Source organism: Bufo bufo, chromosome 6, assembly GCF_905171765.1.
Source record: "Bufo bufo chromosome 6, aBufBuf1.1, whole genome shotgun sequence".
In the NCBI taxonomy this organism is placed as follows: Eukaryota; Metazoa; Chordata; class Amphibia; order Anura; family Bufonidae; genus Bufo; species Bufo bufo.
In genome coordinates this window covers 269,702,605-269,721,310 of record NC_053394.1, presented here as the reverse complement: position 1 = coordinate 269,721,310, position 18,706 = coordinate 269,702,605, and the positions used below count along the sequence as shown (strand labels likewise).

Genomic DNA, 18,706 nt, shown 5'->3' with positions numbered 1-18,706 from the left:
ACCGACCATGGGGCAGCCGCAGCAGATCGCAGACCCATTCACTTTGATGGGTTCGCGATCCGCCCGTTCCGCAAAAAGATAGGAGTTGTTCTATCTTTTTGTGGAACGGAAGTACCGGACGAAACCCCATGGAAGCACTCCGTAGTGCTTCCGTGGGTTTCCGTTCCGTGCTTCCGTTCCGCAACATTACGCATCTCCGGATTTGCGGACCCATTGAAGTGAATAGGTCCGCATCCGTGATGCAGAATGCCAACGGAACGGCGCCCGTATATTGCGGATCCGCAAATGCGGTCCGCAATACGGCAACGGGCAGCACACGTTCGTGTGCAGGAGGCCTTACTCTGATCTCTAACAAGCTTGAAGAAGGTTCAGGTCCTGTAACATGACCACAACTGGATGAGGATCACTGCTTATAAAAATTACTAAAAAAGTCGACATAAGCCTCTTGTATCTAACAGTGGTCTACACAACGGGTTGCATTTCTTCATCCTATTCCCGTCTCGGAATTTCATTCCCACTTTCCCTAAAGAGACAAAATGCAAATCAAGCATATTTTTACAAATGATGTTTGAACTCAGCTACACATTTCACAGATGACCATGACATGTTGGAAGTAAGCTAGACTGCAAAATATTACCTTGATCACCCCCAAATATTTAAGGTACTGAGAACAATTTCCATCCTTTGGTTGCATTTGACGGACGTTTAGCTTTTCTCAGCTCCACTAACTGTAGAATTAGGTAGGACAATGTTGCTGTGTGGCACAGAGCTGCTACTATGTGATGCAGAGAGGATTCCATCAGGATGTCTGGGCATTCATATGGAGAACAAGCTCAGTACTTATGTGGAGTGAGGCTGGATCTCTGTGTATGCCTGGATTCTACTCTTCACCCCCCCACCTCCTAATTCCAGCGTGATGGTGTTCCTGGGAGGAGCGTGTACAGGCAGAAAGCTGCAAGAGGGATCCCGCCTCTCTTTGCACATCTGTATTCAGCTAGTGAAGACAATACCAGAAGAGAGGGGTACCCCACTATTGAAGAGGAGAGAAGCAGCCCCACATCCGTGAGGGAGGAAACCCTTATCCCTCTAGAATCTGCATTTTGTGCAGCTGTGGGTTCATTCCCTCTTGAAATCCCCTGCCTGACCCCTGCATTTACAAGTAACTGTCTCTTACTATTATTTTGGTGTAGTCTTTGTGCCTCCCCCAGTCTGTGTTATCCAAGTGTTCCTGTCTGACCTCTTTCTTCACCACTCAGAAGGTCTCCTGCACTGCTGGCTACCTATGAATGTCTATGTGCTACCTTCTTCGTATGTGTCTGCAGTAACACACAACCTGTTGCTGTGCCCTTCCCCTAACGTCAATCATTTCTATACTAGGGTATCTTTACAATTATCATCAGTTGCGTATACTAAAACCAGGAACGCTACTAGCAACCATGCAGCAATCACAACCACGGTAAGAGAATGCTACAGCTCATTGCTCTATTATTATTTTATGATATATATATCTCTCTCTCTATATATATATATATATATTATTGAGAAATACTGATATATGCTTTATAGATGATTGTTAGCTCTTTGGGTCACAGCTGCCAGTTATTAATGCAGTTATAATGTATAATTAATATATTAATATATTATTGGATTGTACATGTTTTGAAGGCAGGTGAACACAGATATTGATGTGTCATTGCCGCAGTACTTGGTTGGTTGGATTAGGACGGTGGACTACGGTCGTACGACACATAATAATACTCTACTTGTGTATCATCTTCCATATTAGTCCAAGATTGAAACTTAGTGTTCCCAGCTCGTCTAACCTTTACGCCATCCCATTACCGTTGTAAATAATGACCTCCTTTCAATGCTTTGCCAACTCCAAGTTCCTCATCCATTATCTTAAATGCCTTTGCTGACAGTGTTAATAGGGGGATTTCCTCCAGACATTAATTAGGGTGGGAATTCTGGAAGCAAATATTGAAGGCATACTGGTTATGCTCCTGCGTCAGGGATTCTGAAGCATGAGAAAATAGTTTGTCAGATTGGAAGCTCCGAAATAAGTTCAGAACAATAGCACATTGCTTAGCTGGCTCATTGATATTCAAAGCATGGAAAGGAATCTGAATCAAATAAGGGTCCTTACACCTAAGGAGAGAGAAGAGTTGGGTAAACTATGCTAAATTATGCGCTCCATTGTGGGATACATATAGATATGTTATTTGTATCTTGACGCCATTGTTACTTGCTGGTTAAAATAATACTGTTGAGTATGAAGCGTAACCTTTCTCCCCAGAGATGTTGTACCATTACCTCACTCCTTTGGGTTTTTTTTTCCTGTGGCTGTTGGTAATTGGAGAGGCCTCTGAGAAAACTGCACATGCTCAGCAAATCTCAGTATATTTGGGAACGTAACATTTCCTGAAAATATTTTTGGGCAAGAGCTTATGCTTTCCTGAAATGCCGTCCAAGACCATCCGAGCTTTGTGTTAGCTTGTAGATTTCATTTTTAGAAGCAGTTAGATTAATATGGCAAATTCTTCAAGGAAAGATTTACTTTGGAATACAAGGAGGATTCTGGTAGGGAGATTGTAAGATGTGTGTTTGTGGGATAGAGACATGAGAGTGATAGATAGATAGATAGATAGATAGATATATAGATAGATAATAGATAAGATAGATATGAGATGGATGGATAGATAGATAGATATGAGATAGATAGATTAAATAGATATGAGATAGATAGATAAATAAATAGATAGATAGATAGATAGATAGATAGATAGATAGATAGATAGATAGATAGATAGATAGATAGATATGAGATAGATATATACAGGTGAAACTCGAAAAATTAGAATATCGTGCAAAGTTTATTTATTTCAGTAATGCAACTTAAAAGGTGAAACTAACATATGAGATAGACTCATTACATGGAAAGCAAGATATTTCAAGCCTTTATTTGTTATGATTTGGATAATTATGGCTTACAGCTAATGAAACCCCAAAGCCACAATCTCAGGTCCCCTTTGCTCAGGGGGATGGATTGATTAGCTGACTAGAGTGTGACACTTTGAGCCTAGAATATTGAACCTTTTCACAATATTCTAATTTTAAGCTGCATTAATGCAATTCCTTTTAATTTGCATTACTGAAATAAATGGACTTTTGCATGATATTTTCATTTTTCGAGTTTCACCTGTAGATAGACAGATAGAATGACAGACATTTAGATCCATGCTCTGCTGAACCTTTGCTAAAGACATTTGCTACTCTATACAGTTTCATATATCTTCCATTGACTTCCATATAAGAAAAGCCCACATGACACAATATAGCATTTATTCTGCATACAGGTATATTGCAGTCTAGCTGGCTGTGCTTTTCAATGCAGTTAAAACACTGGTTTTCTGATGTATGCGGATTGCTGATCAAACATGTGCCATTACTATTCTTTAAGGCCTCATGCACACGACCGTATTTTTTTGCGGTCTGCAAAACGGGGTTTCGGTTTTTCCGTGATCCGTGACCGTTTTTTCGTCCGTGGGTCTTCCTTGATTTTTGGAGGATCCACGGACATGAAAAAAAAGTCATTTTGGTGTCCGCCTGGCCGTGCGGAGCCACGAATTACAATGCAAGTCAATGGCGACGGATCCGTTTGACGTTGACACAATATGGTGAGCTCCTCCTACTGGTAAGTGACATGACCTGTCACTTACCAGTAGGAGGAGCTCCCGCACAGACCTGTCACTTACCAGTAGGAGGAGCTCCCGGCCGGACGCAGAGATCGCAGCTCGCAGGTAAGTATAATGGTTCTACAAATTGCTAAGTAACCATGGCAACCGGGACTGCAGTAGCGTCCTGGTTGCCATGGTTACCGATCGGAGCCCCAGCGATTAAACTGGGACTCCGATCGGTACACTCCGCTGCCACCAATGATAGGGGGGAGATTTTAATTAGGAGGGGGAGGGAGGGGAGAAGGCCCACTGGCCACCAACGAGTTAACTACATGGGAAGGGAGGGGGGGGCCCACTGCCCACCAACGAGTTAACTACAGGGGAGGGAGGGGGGCCGGCCGCACTGGCCACCAATGAGTTAACTACAGGGGGGGGCCCACTGGCCACCAATGAGTTAACTACAGGGGAGGGGAGGGGCCGCACTGGCCACCAATGTGTTAACTACAGGGGGGGGGGCTGCCCCCTGCTGCCTGGCAGCACCTGCCAGGCAGCAGGGGGCAGTCATGTACACAGTTCTGTTAGTATATTCTAACCTGAAGCGTCCCCATCACCATGGGAACGCCTCTGTGTTAGAATATACTGTCGGATTTGAGTTTTCACGAAGTGAAAACTCATCTCTGAAAAAGCTTTTATGCAGACGGATCTTCGGATCCGTCTGTATAAAAACTAACCTACGGCCACGGATCACGGACACGGATGCCAATCTTGTGTGCATCCGTGTTCTTTCACGGACCCATTGACTTGAATAGATCTGTGAACCGTTGGCCGTAAAAAAAAATAGGACAGGTCATATTTTTTTCACGGCCAGGAAACACGGCTCACGGATGCGGCTGCCAAACGGTGCATTTTCCGATTTTTCAACGGACCCATTGAAAGTCAATGGGTCCGCGAAAAAAAAGGAAAACGGCACAACGGCCACGAATGCACACAACGGTCGTGTGCATGAGGCCTAAGGCATATGCTTCTCAGTGTTAGAAGACCGATGTGCACATTCATTTCCCACTGTTCAATAATTAAAGGGGCTGCCCACAGGATAGGTGATAAATGTCTGATCGCTGCGTCCCCCACTTATCACTAGAATGTGTCCCTAAGAACCCAGTTCCTATTCACTGCATGAGCTCAGTGAGGAGGCGATGGAATTGGGAGGCACATAAATGGTCACAAATTTTTCACACAGCTTTGCATTAATCACTAATACAAGCAACCACTAGAAACTTTGTAATATGTCTTATCAGTGAGAACTCTCTCGTTATTATGTTATCAGCTGTTCATCTCTCCCCCCTTCCTTGCTAATTGATTTTCACTTTGACAAATGTCTTAATGTGATCCAGAACGGAGCAACTCCATAGAAGGATCATATTACACATGTCAATGCAAGTCTATGGAGAGTGAAGGGGAAAGAGTGAGCAGGAGCTGAGGAGACAAACACACACACACACACAAAGAGACTGAACAACTTTAGTTAGTTTATACCTCATAACATGTCTACATGTTATTCCTCATGTACACACGCTGTACTACTGATTAATGCAGAGTTTGATGAAAGGTTAGGTACACTTGCATGCACGGTGCTGCTCCAGGGATGAGAGAATCGACTTCGGATGAAACATCCGAAGTCGATTGGCATAAAGCTTTGTTTAAATACTGTACGGATCAAGCGCTCTGTACAGTATTAGAATGCATTGGCTCCGATGAGACGAAGTTATTACTTTGCGAAGTCTCGCGAGTCTTCGCATAATTACTTCAGAAATTGATTTATACTGTAAAAAAACATTTCCCAAACTCGGGTTCGGTTCCAAGTTACCATACTATATTAGTGGTCCTGTGGGTAGGGGATAAATGTCAACCCCTTTAACCACTAGTTCAGGGTTCCCCTTTGCGTTACACAGGTCTCATGTTTTCATTTTTGTTAGGAAAAATAAGGAACCAAAAGGTTTGTCTCTCTTACCTGCCTAGCACTTGTTTTCAAAGGAAGATGATCTTACTGTATGAGAATTGAAAAAGTGCCTAGTGAACCTGACCTTACAGTACTTTCCTATATTTTTCAGGGACATGCAATATGAATGGTATGCATAGAAGGTTTTGCATTGCATAGAGCTTACAAACGTGTAACCTGGTCTTAACAATGTGATGTTTTTCATTTTGGCAAAAATTCATTCACAGTGACATAATCATGCCCTTTAAATATGAAACAAAACTGGTAGACCGCTGGGGAAATCATCTCCAAAAATGGATGAAGATGATTTTATTAGAACCGTCATTGGACACAAATTTTTGCAGTGCACTGTTGTTTTTCCTTCTTAGGCAGTTACATCTCTACTAAAAATAAAGAGGTGACTTTTCCTGTGTGTGACCATTGGGACCTGTCTTCAGACATTTAATAAACCGGTTGTGTCACATGGCCCGGCGCTGTGCATTTGCTGTACGGTTGTATATTTGGGTATATCTCTCTTGATGCCAACTTGATGGTCCTGAAGAATTGTGACATCATGTAAATTCTACTTTAGTGCCAATGCAAAGATGAAGTACCCATAAACAGCCCTGGCGACCTTAGAATGTTCTACAAGGCAGTTTGGGCTCTTAGCCACTCATCAAGTGTGTTTATGTCTCCTTCTGATGGTTTCTATTTGGTGGTTCAAAAATAAAGCATAAAATCATCTCATTCTCCTGGTCATGTTACACAAAGCAAATAAAATAGATTCACTAATATGTACGTTAGATGAATTGGGAAGTATTAGATTTGTGACATTGCACAGCATAAAACAGTCTAAGCATTGCTTAGAAATGTATGAGGCCAGGGGCGGACTGGGAACTGAAAGTGGCCCTGGAAAAAAACCTAAAAGTGGCCCATATTGTAGTCGGGTTCATATTGACAGGCTGGGGGCAACACAAGTAGGCAGTACAATACCATAGTGCAACACAAAATACTGCCCCAGCAGAACCAAATACCACCACAGTGCAGCTCAAAATACTGCTGCTTTTCCTGCTGAAATACAAGGGATCAGCTTTTGCTTTCCCTTTGAACCAATGCGTTGGTATTATTGCTGGTCCATCAAGAATAAACATGTTGGTCACATCTAGGGTAAAACACAACTTCCTTTATAAACCACCAAGTTTCATACACTTGGCTTTCCCTCTGGACAGCTGGGGTCAGACTTAGGTGACCAGCTAAGAATGGACACTAGACACCAGTCACTCAGTGAGTCATGACAGTTACGTCCTGTGGTTCCAGTAAGACCAGTCATAAACTCTTCTTTGGAAACCTAGAGGAATGAATTATTATACTGGCCATTCTATACTATAACCACCCTTCTATGTGAAATATCTCATAAGCGGCAGTGGAACGAGGTCTTCTTGGCCTGCTCATTACTTCACACTGCCAGGCGCTGATGCCAGGAAGCAAGTGGAGGTCTGTGAGAGCAAGTTGGGTGGGATAGAGGAGATGACTCCATGACTCTGCTCATCAAACAATGTGCCCCAGTGACTCCTTAAGCTCTCTAAATATAAAAAATACTTTTCTGTGCGGTGAACGCTGTAATGGAAAAAAATGAAAAAAACACGCAATTCACCATCTTTTTGGTCACCTTATCCCCCAAAAATTGAATAACATAGTCATGCATACCCCAAAAATGGCACCAACTACAATTCGTTTATCATACAGCTCTGTAGACAGAAATCTAAAAAAGTTATGGCTAAAGGTTTTTATTTTTTTAAAGTAGTAAAAAAAAAAAAAAAATGCAAATTTGGTATTACCATAATTGTTTTGAGCCACAGAATAAGGACATAATGTCATTTTTAGCGCACAGTGAACGCCGTAATATTGAAACCCAAAAAACTTGCCGGAATTGTGTTTTTTTTTTCAATTTCACCCCACAAATAATTTTTTTCCCATTTTCCAATACAAGACATGGTAAATTAAATGGTGCGATTAAAAAATACTACTTATCCCGCAAGAAAGAAGTGCTCATATGGCTATATGAATGGAAAATGTAAAAAGTTATGGCTATTGGAATGTGGGGAGGGAAAAAAATATGAAAATGGGCCCTAAATACTCCATACTATGTCCATATCACAAAAGGAAAACCAGATAATTTGCCATTTGTGACATTTCTAGTTAAACATCTCTGCTGAAAATGAATCATTTTCTACAGATCAGTAAACTGTGGATGATATAAACGTGTGAAGAGCTGATGTGAAGGCACATGAGCCCTCCGTGGCAAGCTGTGTGCCTCGGCAGTTCAGAACAGTTTCCTGTTGGCTTCATGTGTTTCCCTACCACCCCTTCTTTGTTTCTGTGCGCGGTCTTAATGAAGACTTGTCACTACTCCTGACAGATTTGTTTTGGCAAATACTTGAATGTATGTGAAATAGCTCTCTTGGAAATCCGCATCCTGAATTCTGCATTGGGTCATTACTCTGTTATACCTCCTGGAAATGTATGAATGATTGATGGGGAGTTAGATACTGTCCAATGAGGGCTGACAGAGGGCTGTGTAGGGACAAGGGAAATGGTAACACCCAGTTGTCAGTTTAGTCAGTTGGTAACACCCAGTTCCATTTACATGAGGTTTAATAGAGGAAAGTCACACAAAAGCTGCTTGAGAACTGTTATTTCTTGGAGAATACATTATCTAAAAAAAAAAAAAAAAAGACGTCAGCTCCTGACAGATCCTAACTGATGTTAGTCTGCAGCCTTCTGGGTACTGATTATTAGGGTCAGAGCACTGAAATATGAAAACCTAAACTTGAACAAAGTATCTCAGCAGTCGGAGTTTAGGTAGTGGAAAAATTATAGTAGTGATGGTAGGGTCCTCTAAGGGCTCATGCAGATGGCCGTTCTGTGCATTGGGGACTGCAATTTGTACACTGGACAGAATCAGAGGGGCAAATTTACTAAAGTCTCGCCGCCTGTTATCATGAGTAAAAAGCCTGTTTAGGGCTGTCTTATTTTTTAAGTCTCATTTACTAACTGCTTTCGCGCCTGTTTTGGAGGCTTTTGCGCCTTTGCGACTATTTTCAGTTTTCAGACAAATCCTAACTTTTGCGCCTATTTTCCTATTTATGTAGGTGCACCTTATTTTGCACCAGATTTTGTCGTAAAAACAGTCTAATTTCTACGCCACCCCAGGGCTGACGTACTTTTCTGTCTCTGTTTTGAGCATTGAGTTTCGCCACAATTTTACTACTTTCACGGAGATGTGCGCCAAAATTCATCTCACTTGCACCACATTTTCATGCGCATACTAATTAGACCAGTTTAGTGAACTTGAATCTGTCTTACAAGAAAACGACCACTAGATGTCAGACTTAAACCAAAAAAGACAAAACAAATTTATTAAGACATAATAAAAGGCGCAAATTGAAGACTTTGCCTTTACACGTTTTTTTTTTTTACTTGAGCTTAGTAAATGTGCCCCAGAGTGTGTAGGGACCTAAACACAACTGATAATGCCTAATTATCAATTTAATCAGAGCTTTCTAGGAGGAATGACAGAGGAAGATGTTCCAAGATTGTTATTGTTATCAGTGCATTGATTACTGTGATATTCCCTAATCCATTCTTTCATTCCCTGAAGCACATTGGGGCACATTTATCAAGCTCGCCCATTCACTTGAATCAGTCCGCGATCCACAATAGATGGTCTGCACTGTAAAAAAAATATAGTACAAGTCCTATTTTTTTGCGGTGCAGAGGCACAGACCGAAATCCCACGGATGGAGGGAACCGTGGTCGCCTCAGATCCAGTCAGAAAATAAACAGATACACTACAATGTCTGCACACTTAGCTGAAGGAGCTGCAGCAGCAGAGAAGATGGATCCAAAGACAGCTGGCAATATCCGGAGTACTTGCTGCAGCAGAACACAGGTCCAGTGAAATGATAGCTTACAAGTGAAGATACTCAAGCAAGAGCTACAACTCAAATGAGAAATATAATCCACACCCTACAAAAGGAGGAGGGGTGATTTAAAGGCAGGGAAATCAAACGCAGGAGGAACAGCTGGGAGGCAGGAAACAGAAAGTAAAAACCTCATCACAGGGGCGGAGAAACAGAGCAGTGAGAACTCCTCCAAGCTCTAGTAGTGACATCATCACAGGGGTGGAGAAACAGAGCTGTGAGAACGTCTCAAAGCTCTGGTAGTGACACATGAGCCCTTAGTCTGACCTCTGGTGGTTGTTTTTTTAGTTAGACAGGTTCATATTCACTAAGACTGGTCTAATTAGTTTGCGCATGAAAAGTCACATCTGTGTAGAGAAAAATCACATTTGTCCTTTCCTACTCAACACATATGAAGAAAAGTACGCCAGCCCTGGAGTGGAGTAGAAATTAGACTGTTTTTATGACAAACTCACTTGTAAAAATGGCGCACCTACATAAATAGATTGGAAAAAACTACAAAAAGTTAGAAAACTTCTGAATTAGTCTAAAAAATTAAAATAGGCGAAAGAGGCGCAAATGCCTCCAAAGCATGCACATTTTCAGTAGTAAAAGTGACTTAAGCAGGGAGGAATCATGACTTTAGATGGGAAAAATTATGAATATTCTAAAAAACGAATATATAGCACTATATCGAATATATTTGTTTTTTAGAATATTAGTCTTTTTTTTTTCAATCTGTACAGTTGTTCCACTTTGGCATACTCCTCCCCGACAAGCGTCCCCGTCACCATGGGAACGCTTGGGGGTTAGAATATACCATAAGATCCGAGTTTTCACAATCTCACTGAGATCGTGAAAACTCAGATCCGATGGTATATTCTAACCCCTAGGAGTTTCCATGGTGACGGGGACGCTTGTCGGGGAGGAGTATGCCGAAGTGGAACAACTGAACAGATTGAAAAAAAAAAGGCAAATATTCTAAAAAATGAATATATTCGATATAGTGCTATATATTAGTTTTTTGGAATATTCGTAATTTTTACCATCTAAAGTCATGATTCCTCCCTGCTTAAGTTGCTTGTAGGCCAATGACTCATTGGCCCACAAGCAAGAAGCAGGGAGGAATCATGTTTTCTGATGTTAAAAAATGACGAATATTCGATATAGCGAATATATAGCACTATATTCGAAATATTCGCAAATTCTTGAAGTTGCGATATTCGAGATAAATATTCGTAATTTGAATATTCGCGCTCAACACTAGTCATCTTCATTTCAATATGGAAACAAAAGATTTGGGGAAATGTTAGTTGTTGGACAATAGTTGATTCTCATGCTTATCATATATAATCTTTATTGCCGTTGCCTCTAGCTCTACAAGGCTTGAAACGACCATGCTTTACACGCTCACTCATACTTTGAATAGGTTCTGTGTAAGGCTTTGTTCATGTCTGTGTTAGAAGCTCTGTTAGGAGCCTCCATCGCAGATTCTGTCCAAAATGTAAAAAAAATAAAAAAAATACAGTATGATAACCTTATTTTGTCTGGTAAAATGATGGATACCGTGACGGAAACTGACAGACCTCATCATAGTTAACTGAATCCATCGGGCTGCGTTGGTGTCTGTCATATGACAGATCCATCTCTGCTTGCCATCCATTTTCATAGAAAAACGGAATGCCCAACACTAGGGATGACTGAATTGATTCTAACAAATTGATTTGTCTGATCAGCAAGAACTCTTCACCTATGAGCGGCTGTCCCCACAGGTGAAGAAGAACCCACCTGCCTCTTTATTGACAGGGACGGACATCTCGCCCATCCCTGACAATCTCTGTGCCACTGCTCCGGGTATCTGCACAAGCGCAGAGACTCTACTTCCGCTATACTGGAGCAGTATCTGTGCATGTGCTGCTGCACTTCCTGGTATCGGTGCATGAACAGCTGCTGCTCCCAAAGCATAGCCTCTGCGCTTGCGCTGCTACTCGAGGCTTCAGATGGTCAGTGATGGGCGAGATGTCCATCTTGTCAATAAAGTGGCAGGTGGGCTCTTCTTCACCGGTGGGGACAGCCGGTCATAGGTGAAGAATAGGCATAAGCGAACTTCTCGTTTTCAAGTTCGGCGTACAAGGTTCGGGTTATCTAAGAATTCCGTTATGGATTCCGCTACCACGGACCATAACTTAGATAACCCGAACCCGAACCTTGAACGGCGAACTTGAAACCACAAGTTCACTCAACACTAGTGAAGAACTGTTGCTGATCAGGCAAATCATTTTCTTTGACTCGACTCTCTCATCCCTACCAGAGATGTGAACAAAGCCTAATAATACCTTCCCCTTCAGACAACCTGCTTTTGAGAAGGGGGGCTGTCCAGTTGAGACAACCCATTTTGTTACATGACTATAATAACACATTGTGCCCGTGGTTTTGTGTATTTTAATAATTTTCATTTTGTAAAAAATAAAATAACAAAAACTCCAAACTAAACTGATAAGACAGAAGTGTACTGGGGAGATTAGGTTATTTACAGTGCCTGTGGCCTTCCCAGCTGCGCCTTTGTGTTACAGCATATTTCTTGGCTGTAGGACTGGATGTTGAGCAGTGGAAGTGAATCCGTCCAGGTGCAAAGATTAGGATGTGTATACATGACTCATAGCGAAATCCTGGAGCAGTATGAAAGCTCCGCTCTCAGTTACTCCTTCTGCTTTTTATCTCTGCCTATGTAGAGTAATGTAGACCCACACTGAACCATTTATAATACATTGTTTACTATGGACAGAGCGTAACTATAGGCGGTGCGGAGGTAGCACAGCTCCCGTGCCCTGGTGGCTAAGGGGGTCCAAACGCATCTCTACACATAAGAAGACACCAATATTGCAAATGGCAAATGTTAGATGGGGATGGGGGCTGTTATAGGTATATCTAGAGGTGTCAAAGCAAAAAAAGGTAAAGGGTAAAATATGTAGCTCACCATTTGCGTGCGATTTCGGATTAACCCAATCATCCTTAGCCATGGTCATTTAAGGATTTTAAAAAAACAAAAGAAAAAATAGACAGAAAGACACTACAACATCTGTAAAATAACAGGGTAGACTAAAAATGAAAGGAATCGGGGGTAGTTTTAGCACCAGATTTAGGAGGGATTATTATCATGTAAGAAATATTGTCCTGTAGGGAACAAAGATGAAGATCTTCAGCGTATTTTAAAATCTGGATGCCGTTTTGGGCATCAGGGGTCATTTATTAAGGTCGCCAGGCGTAAAAATAGTTGCAAATGCCATTTTTACGACTATTTTAATGCCCATGCCAAAATATTTTGTCTCACGGGTGGTTTTTATGCTAAGGAAAACAGATGTGCAGGAGGGGCGTTGGGGGGGGGGACTTTTTGCGGGATGATCTGTAGTTTTTATTGATACTATTAATATTTTGGAGTGTGTACGACTTTTCAATCACATCTTATTAAATTTTATTAGAGAGGTGAGACGAAGCGACAAAAAAAATATAGTGAATCGGACATTTAGATTTTTTTCATTACACCGTTCGCCATATTGGATACAGATTTTTATACTTTAATAGTACGGGTGTTTTCAGAGGCGGTGATGCCCATGATGTTTAATTTTTTTAATTATTTTTTTTTATTTTAGGGAAGGGGTGGTGATATCAATTTTTCGATTTATTTTATTTTATTATTTTTAGTCACCCTAGGTGATTATAACATGAAATCATTAGATTGCATCTTTTATTCTGTAATGCATATTTATGCATTATATCAGGGTTTGACATCCTCTGGTACTCTAGCTGCTGTCAGACTACAACTCCCAGCATGCATAATTGCTCTTCTCTTCTCAGAACTCCCCTAGAAATGCACAAAGCATGTTTTGGGATTGTCGTTTCACAACAGCTGGAGTGCAGAAGGTAGCTGATCCTTGCATTATAGAATACAATATTAAGTATATTTCAATGCTCCGCTGCCACCTGCAGGCCAGCATTGGAATATACTTGTAATCGGCCTTTTAAGGGAATCTGTCACCTGGTTTGACCATATTAACCTCTCACCATTGCCATGTTTAATAAAATACCTTGTCTCCTGCAGTGGTTTTGTTTCTTATATTCATGCTTTCATTTTGCACATTCCATGGATAAGCATATCTAAAGGCTGACTGCTACCCCAGAACCAACTCTGTTTATACAGACAAGTGTTAGTGTGTCAGAAGAAACAGTGGCTTGTTCTGAACCAGCCTGACAAATTCTCCCTTTTATTCAGGAGAAGCAGCAACAGTACAGTGTGGATGTGGAAAGGGTAAGGTCTAAGGTGTGTAGGGGTAACAGTGGAATGTGGCAGCAGTAGCAGCACAGAATAGAACAGACAAGGCAATAGATGTGTATGCAGCTGTGTTCAGGTAGTAGAGTAGTACTAGTGGTGGCTGTGTATGGGTAATGGTAGTGGAAGTAGGGGTAAAGGAAGTTGCAGTAGGGCAATTAGCAGTGATCACAGTGGCGGTACGGTGGCGGCGGCGGCAGCACCCATATTGTGCGGAACATGATGGTAGGCATGCAGACAGCCTCAGTGGCGTGATTGGGCTGGCAATTAATAGCCTCCATTAGCAATTGCAGATCTATTCATTGGCCTCAGATGGGCCTCCTCTGGATAGGTCATCAGTATCTGATTGTTAGGGTCCGACACCCGGGACCCCCATCAAAAAGCTCTTTGAGAAGGCACTGGTGCTCGCAGTAGCGCCACTGCCTTCTCTTAGCTCACCAAGCACAGCATCGTACATTGTATAGCTGGGTGCTTAGTATCGCAGCACATCCCCATTCACATCAGTGGGGCTGATCTGCTCCTAGGCCACGTGACCTATGAACGTAATGTCACATGCCCTAGGAAAAGCTGTAAGAGGGCCATGGTCCTATTGTGTGCCTTCTCAAACAGCTGGTCGGTGGGCGCCCCTGTGACACAGATACTGATGACCTATCTAGGGGATAGGTCATCAGTTAACATAGCTCAGAAAACTCCTTTAAAATTTCCAATGAGCTTTACTTATTTCCAATGGCCATAGGAAAAATATGCAACTTTTTGACCCATGCAGGGGCCTTTCTCAAACACCCAGATGGATGCTGTCACAGAACACTTTCAGCATGTGTCTGCACGAGTATAGGCACTGTACAGTATACACCTGAAGAAGGGGTTTCGAAAAGTTGTTGTTCCATGAAGCTGGAATACCTGAAGTTGCCAAACCAGGCCTCCACAGACATTTACCAAAGTGTAGTAAAAGTTAGCCTTATCCCATTAGAGATAAATTACTTCTATAACTATTGAATAGAGACTACAGCAGAAACGACCACTGCATGAACCACAATATGGCTCTGCCCCGTGGAGAAGCTATCCTGTCCAGCAGTGCTGCCCATAGGCAAGAGCCTCTTGTGCCTAATCAAGCTTTCTCATTCTCCCTTATCCATTATCCTCTCTCCTGATCGCTCTCCTTCCCTCTCTGTCTCTCTCCCTCCCTCTTTTCCTCGTCTTGTCAGACATTTCAAGGCACTGCATACTGCTCTAGATATATTTTATGTTTTGTATACTGCCAAAATTTACATGGTTAAATCTTGCTGACAGACTGCCGTTTATCTTAACCCATTAATGCTCATTCTCAAATTCTAAGCACCATATGTTATATTAAAGGGTTTCTATCACTTTGTTTCACCTATTTAGCTTTCAGACACTAGCGATCCGCTAGTGTCTGCTTTATCTAACCATCCTAATATAAGAGCTTATTGTCCTGCCGTTTAGCTAAAAAAAGAACTTATATAGATATGCAAATGAGCCTCTAGGTGCTATGGGGGCGTGATTAGCACCTAGAGGCTCCGTCTACCTTAACAAACTGCCGCCGCCCAGCGCGTCCCTCCAGCCCGCCCATCTCCAGCTGAAGCGATCCTCTCCGTGCGCGTCTCTGTTCTGCGCATGCGCAGTGAATGTCTGATGCTTCCCTGCTCAGACATCTCCACTGCGCCTGTTCCTCGGAGCACTATGACGTCATCGGCGCAGGCGCAGTGGAGATGTCTGAGCAGGGAAGCGATCAGACATTCACTGCGCATGCGCCGAATACGAGGCGCATCGCATTCCGGAGGAGATGGGCGGGCTGGAGGGACGCGCTGGGCAGCGGCAGTTTGTTAAGGTAGACGGAGCCTCTAGGTGCTAATCACGCCCCCATAGCACCTAGAGGCTCATTTGCATATCTATATAAGTTCTTTTTTTAGCTAAACGGCAGGACAATAAGCTCTTATATTAGGATGGTTGGGCAGAGCAGACACTAGCGGATCGCTAGTGTCTGAAAGCTAAATAGGTGAAACGAAGTGATAGAAACCCTTTAAGTCAGACGATGGCTGATAACCTTACAAGAATATCATTGCGTCCCGTTATATTGGCTGCCTTTATCCATAGAAATTTTTTTTCATTTTTTTCATGCAGATGACGTTAAAGGAGGTTTCTAGTCACTGTATAACAAAACGTTCTGCAACTTTTTAATATACTTAGTTTTTCAATTTTTTGTTCTTTTCAAGAGCTCAGCATTCTGTCAGTGAATAGCAACACTCATGATTTACATTCAGAAACGGAAGATCAGTAGACACAATAATTCCCACAGCTGAGAGTTTGCTACAAGTTTAGACAGTCCTGTGTGAGTTAGGACTCATGCACACAAACGTATTTTCTTTCCATGTCCGTTTCGTTTTTTTCCGGACCGTATGCGGAACCATTCATTTCAAAGGGTCTGCAAAAAAAACAGAAGTTACTCCATGTGCATTCCGTTTCCGTACGTCCGTATTTCCGTACCGCAAAAAAATAGAATATGTCCAATTATTGTCTGCATTATGTACAAGGATAGTACTGTTCTATCAGGGGCCAGCTGTTCCGTTCCGAAAAATACAGAATGCACACGAACTGCAAAATACATACGGTCATGTGCATGAGCTCTAAAAGGGTTGGTTCACCCTTTAGTAAGAAATGGCCTGTCCTCACTAGCTGATAGGCGGGGGTCTGACACCCTCATCCCTGCAGATCTGCTGTTCGGTGTAGCTCCGTCATCGCAACATTGTATAGGTCCAGTTATGGTTAACCTCCGGCACTCCAGCTGTGGTGAAACTACGACTCCCAGCATGCTCCATTCATTTCGATGGAGTTTTGAGAACAGCCAAGCAAGTGTGCATCTTGGGAGTTGTAGTTTTACCACAGCTGGAGTGCCGGAGGTTAGCCATCACAGGTATAGGAGGAAGTCAATGGGAGCAGCGCTGCAGTAACAAGCATCTTCCATTACACTGTTGATAGTGCTGCCAGAGCTATATAATCAGCTGGTCAGCGGGGTGAGGATGTAGGACTCCCTCAGATCAGCTAGTCATGGTCTATACCTGGTCTACCCCTTAAAATACATCAGCAGCACAGACATCATACTTGATAGTTTGTTACAATGTGTCAGTGCAGGTAAAATATTTAATCTTGGAGTCATCTCAGAGACTTCTCTCTACAATATGATGTTCCAAGTGGCTGCTTTCCTTTGTTTGCGTCTTATACAAGTGTCATTTGTAGGTATTTCTGAATCTTGGACATGTCTAGCTCTACGTGGGTAACTGTTGCTCATAGTAGTAAATTTGCGCTGATCATATTGCCTAAACGCCTGTACAATAACAGAGGTGAACGAAGGACATGTAGAGCTCAGCTATGTTGTTATCTTTCTGCTTGTGTGGCATAGACATGATTTCAGACTTGAGTTTCATTGTCCTTGGATGTTACTGCCTCCTTGTGTGGCCCCTAAAGCCGGTCACATAGGGATATAACATCACGAAGACAAACTGTACGCAAAAAGATTATAAAGCGCATGGAATTATATGAGTGCAGTATAAATGCAGATTGCAATACAGCCAATTAACATAAAGGAATGGAAAAAGTCCAGCACGCCCCCTTGTGGCACTTACTATAATCACAACATATTACAGAATGTGATGTAACTCAGAATATTACTTGTAAAGTTTTATTTTCAGCAATTATGCTAATGAATAATAAAAAGAGTTGTCATACATTTTTTTAAGCGTACTGTCATATTCACAGCTAATAATTGTATTATAGGTGTGTTTTTGTTGCATCTATTTTTTTTTATATATATATATATATCTATAATATATAGGAATATACTGTATGTCATGGACTCTTTCCTATAGTTACAAGTCACCATATAGTGACACTTACAGATTACTCAATTACATGTCTTAAAGGGAACCTGTCATCAACTTTATGCTGCCCAGCAGAATAATCTAGTGACAGGCGAGTGGATTTCAGCGGTCTGTCATTTATAAGTTAAAAGTAAGTGGTTGCCGAGAACCAACATTACAAACCTTGCAGACCGGGTCTGGAAAAGAGTCACGGCCACCTGAGAAGAGTCCTGGTTATCCATGAATTCCTGCTCTCCCTGCCCACCTGCCGATGACTGACAGTCTTCTACCTAGTTTTCTCTCTTTCTCTCTAGGAGAGAACTGCCGACCATCAGCAGGTGGTGGAGAGCAGGAGATTATGAATAACCAGGACTCTTCTCAGGTAGATGTGACTCTTTTCAAGGCCTGGACTGCAATGATTATGATGCTGGTTCTCAGCAACCACTTACGTTTAGCTCATGAGTGACACACCGCTGACATCAGCATTTCTGTCACTAATTTATGCTGCCATCAGTGAGGTCAACATAAAGTCGACGACAGGTTTCCTTTAATGTGGCTTTTTGACATGTAGGAATGGTGGGATCCTGGACATTAGGGAAGGATCCACGTGGGATTAAGGTCATCCCTAGGTGGTTTATGCTATTAGTTTTTGCGGGAATTTTTCCTGCCTTTTTTATTGTTGCCATGTCCAGGCAGATTGCCTGGGATGGCAACATGGTTTTGATTGGGTCGCCACCGTTTGGGCAATTCTGCCCCGGTGTGGCAACCTTTATTTTATTGGCTGATATTTTAGCCAATGGATACCTTTTGTTTATGCTGTCAAGGCTGGGATTGGCTAGTAGGGTTGAGCTGGTGCCGATAAATATGTGGGCGCAGGTGAAGCTGGGGTC

At 42.2% G+C, this 18,706-nt stretch overlaps 1 protein-coding gene across 1 annotated transcript in view; it reads left to right on the top strand.

Moving 5' to 3' along the window:
• The first annotated feature begins 978 nt into the window (after positions 1-978).
• The window catches only part of PALD1 (phosphatase domain containing paladin 1), a 323,151-nt gene continuing 305,423 nt past the window's right edge, over positions 979-18,706 (top strand). Inside the window, exons 1-2 of the mRNA XM_040439040.1 lie at positions 979-1,110; positions 1,378-1,456. Of these exons, the coding sequence (XP_040294974.1) occupies positions 1,437-1,456 (20 nt within the window). The 5' untranslated portion in view covers positions 979-1,110; positions 1,378-1,436. The remainder of the gene's footprint in view (positions 1,111-1,377; positions 1,457-18,706) is intronic.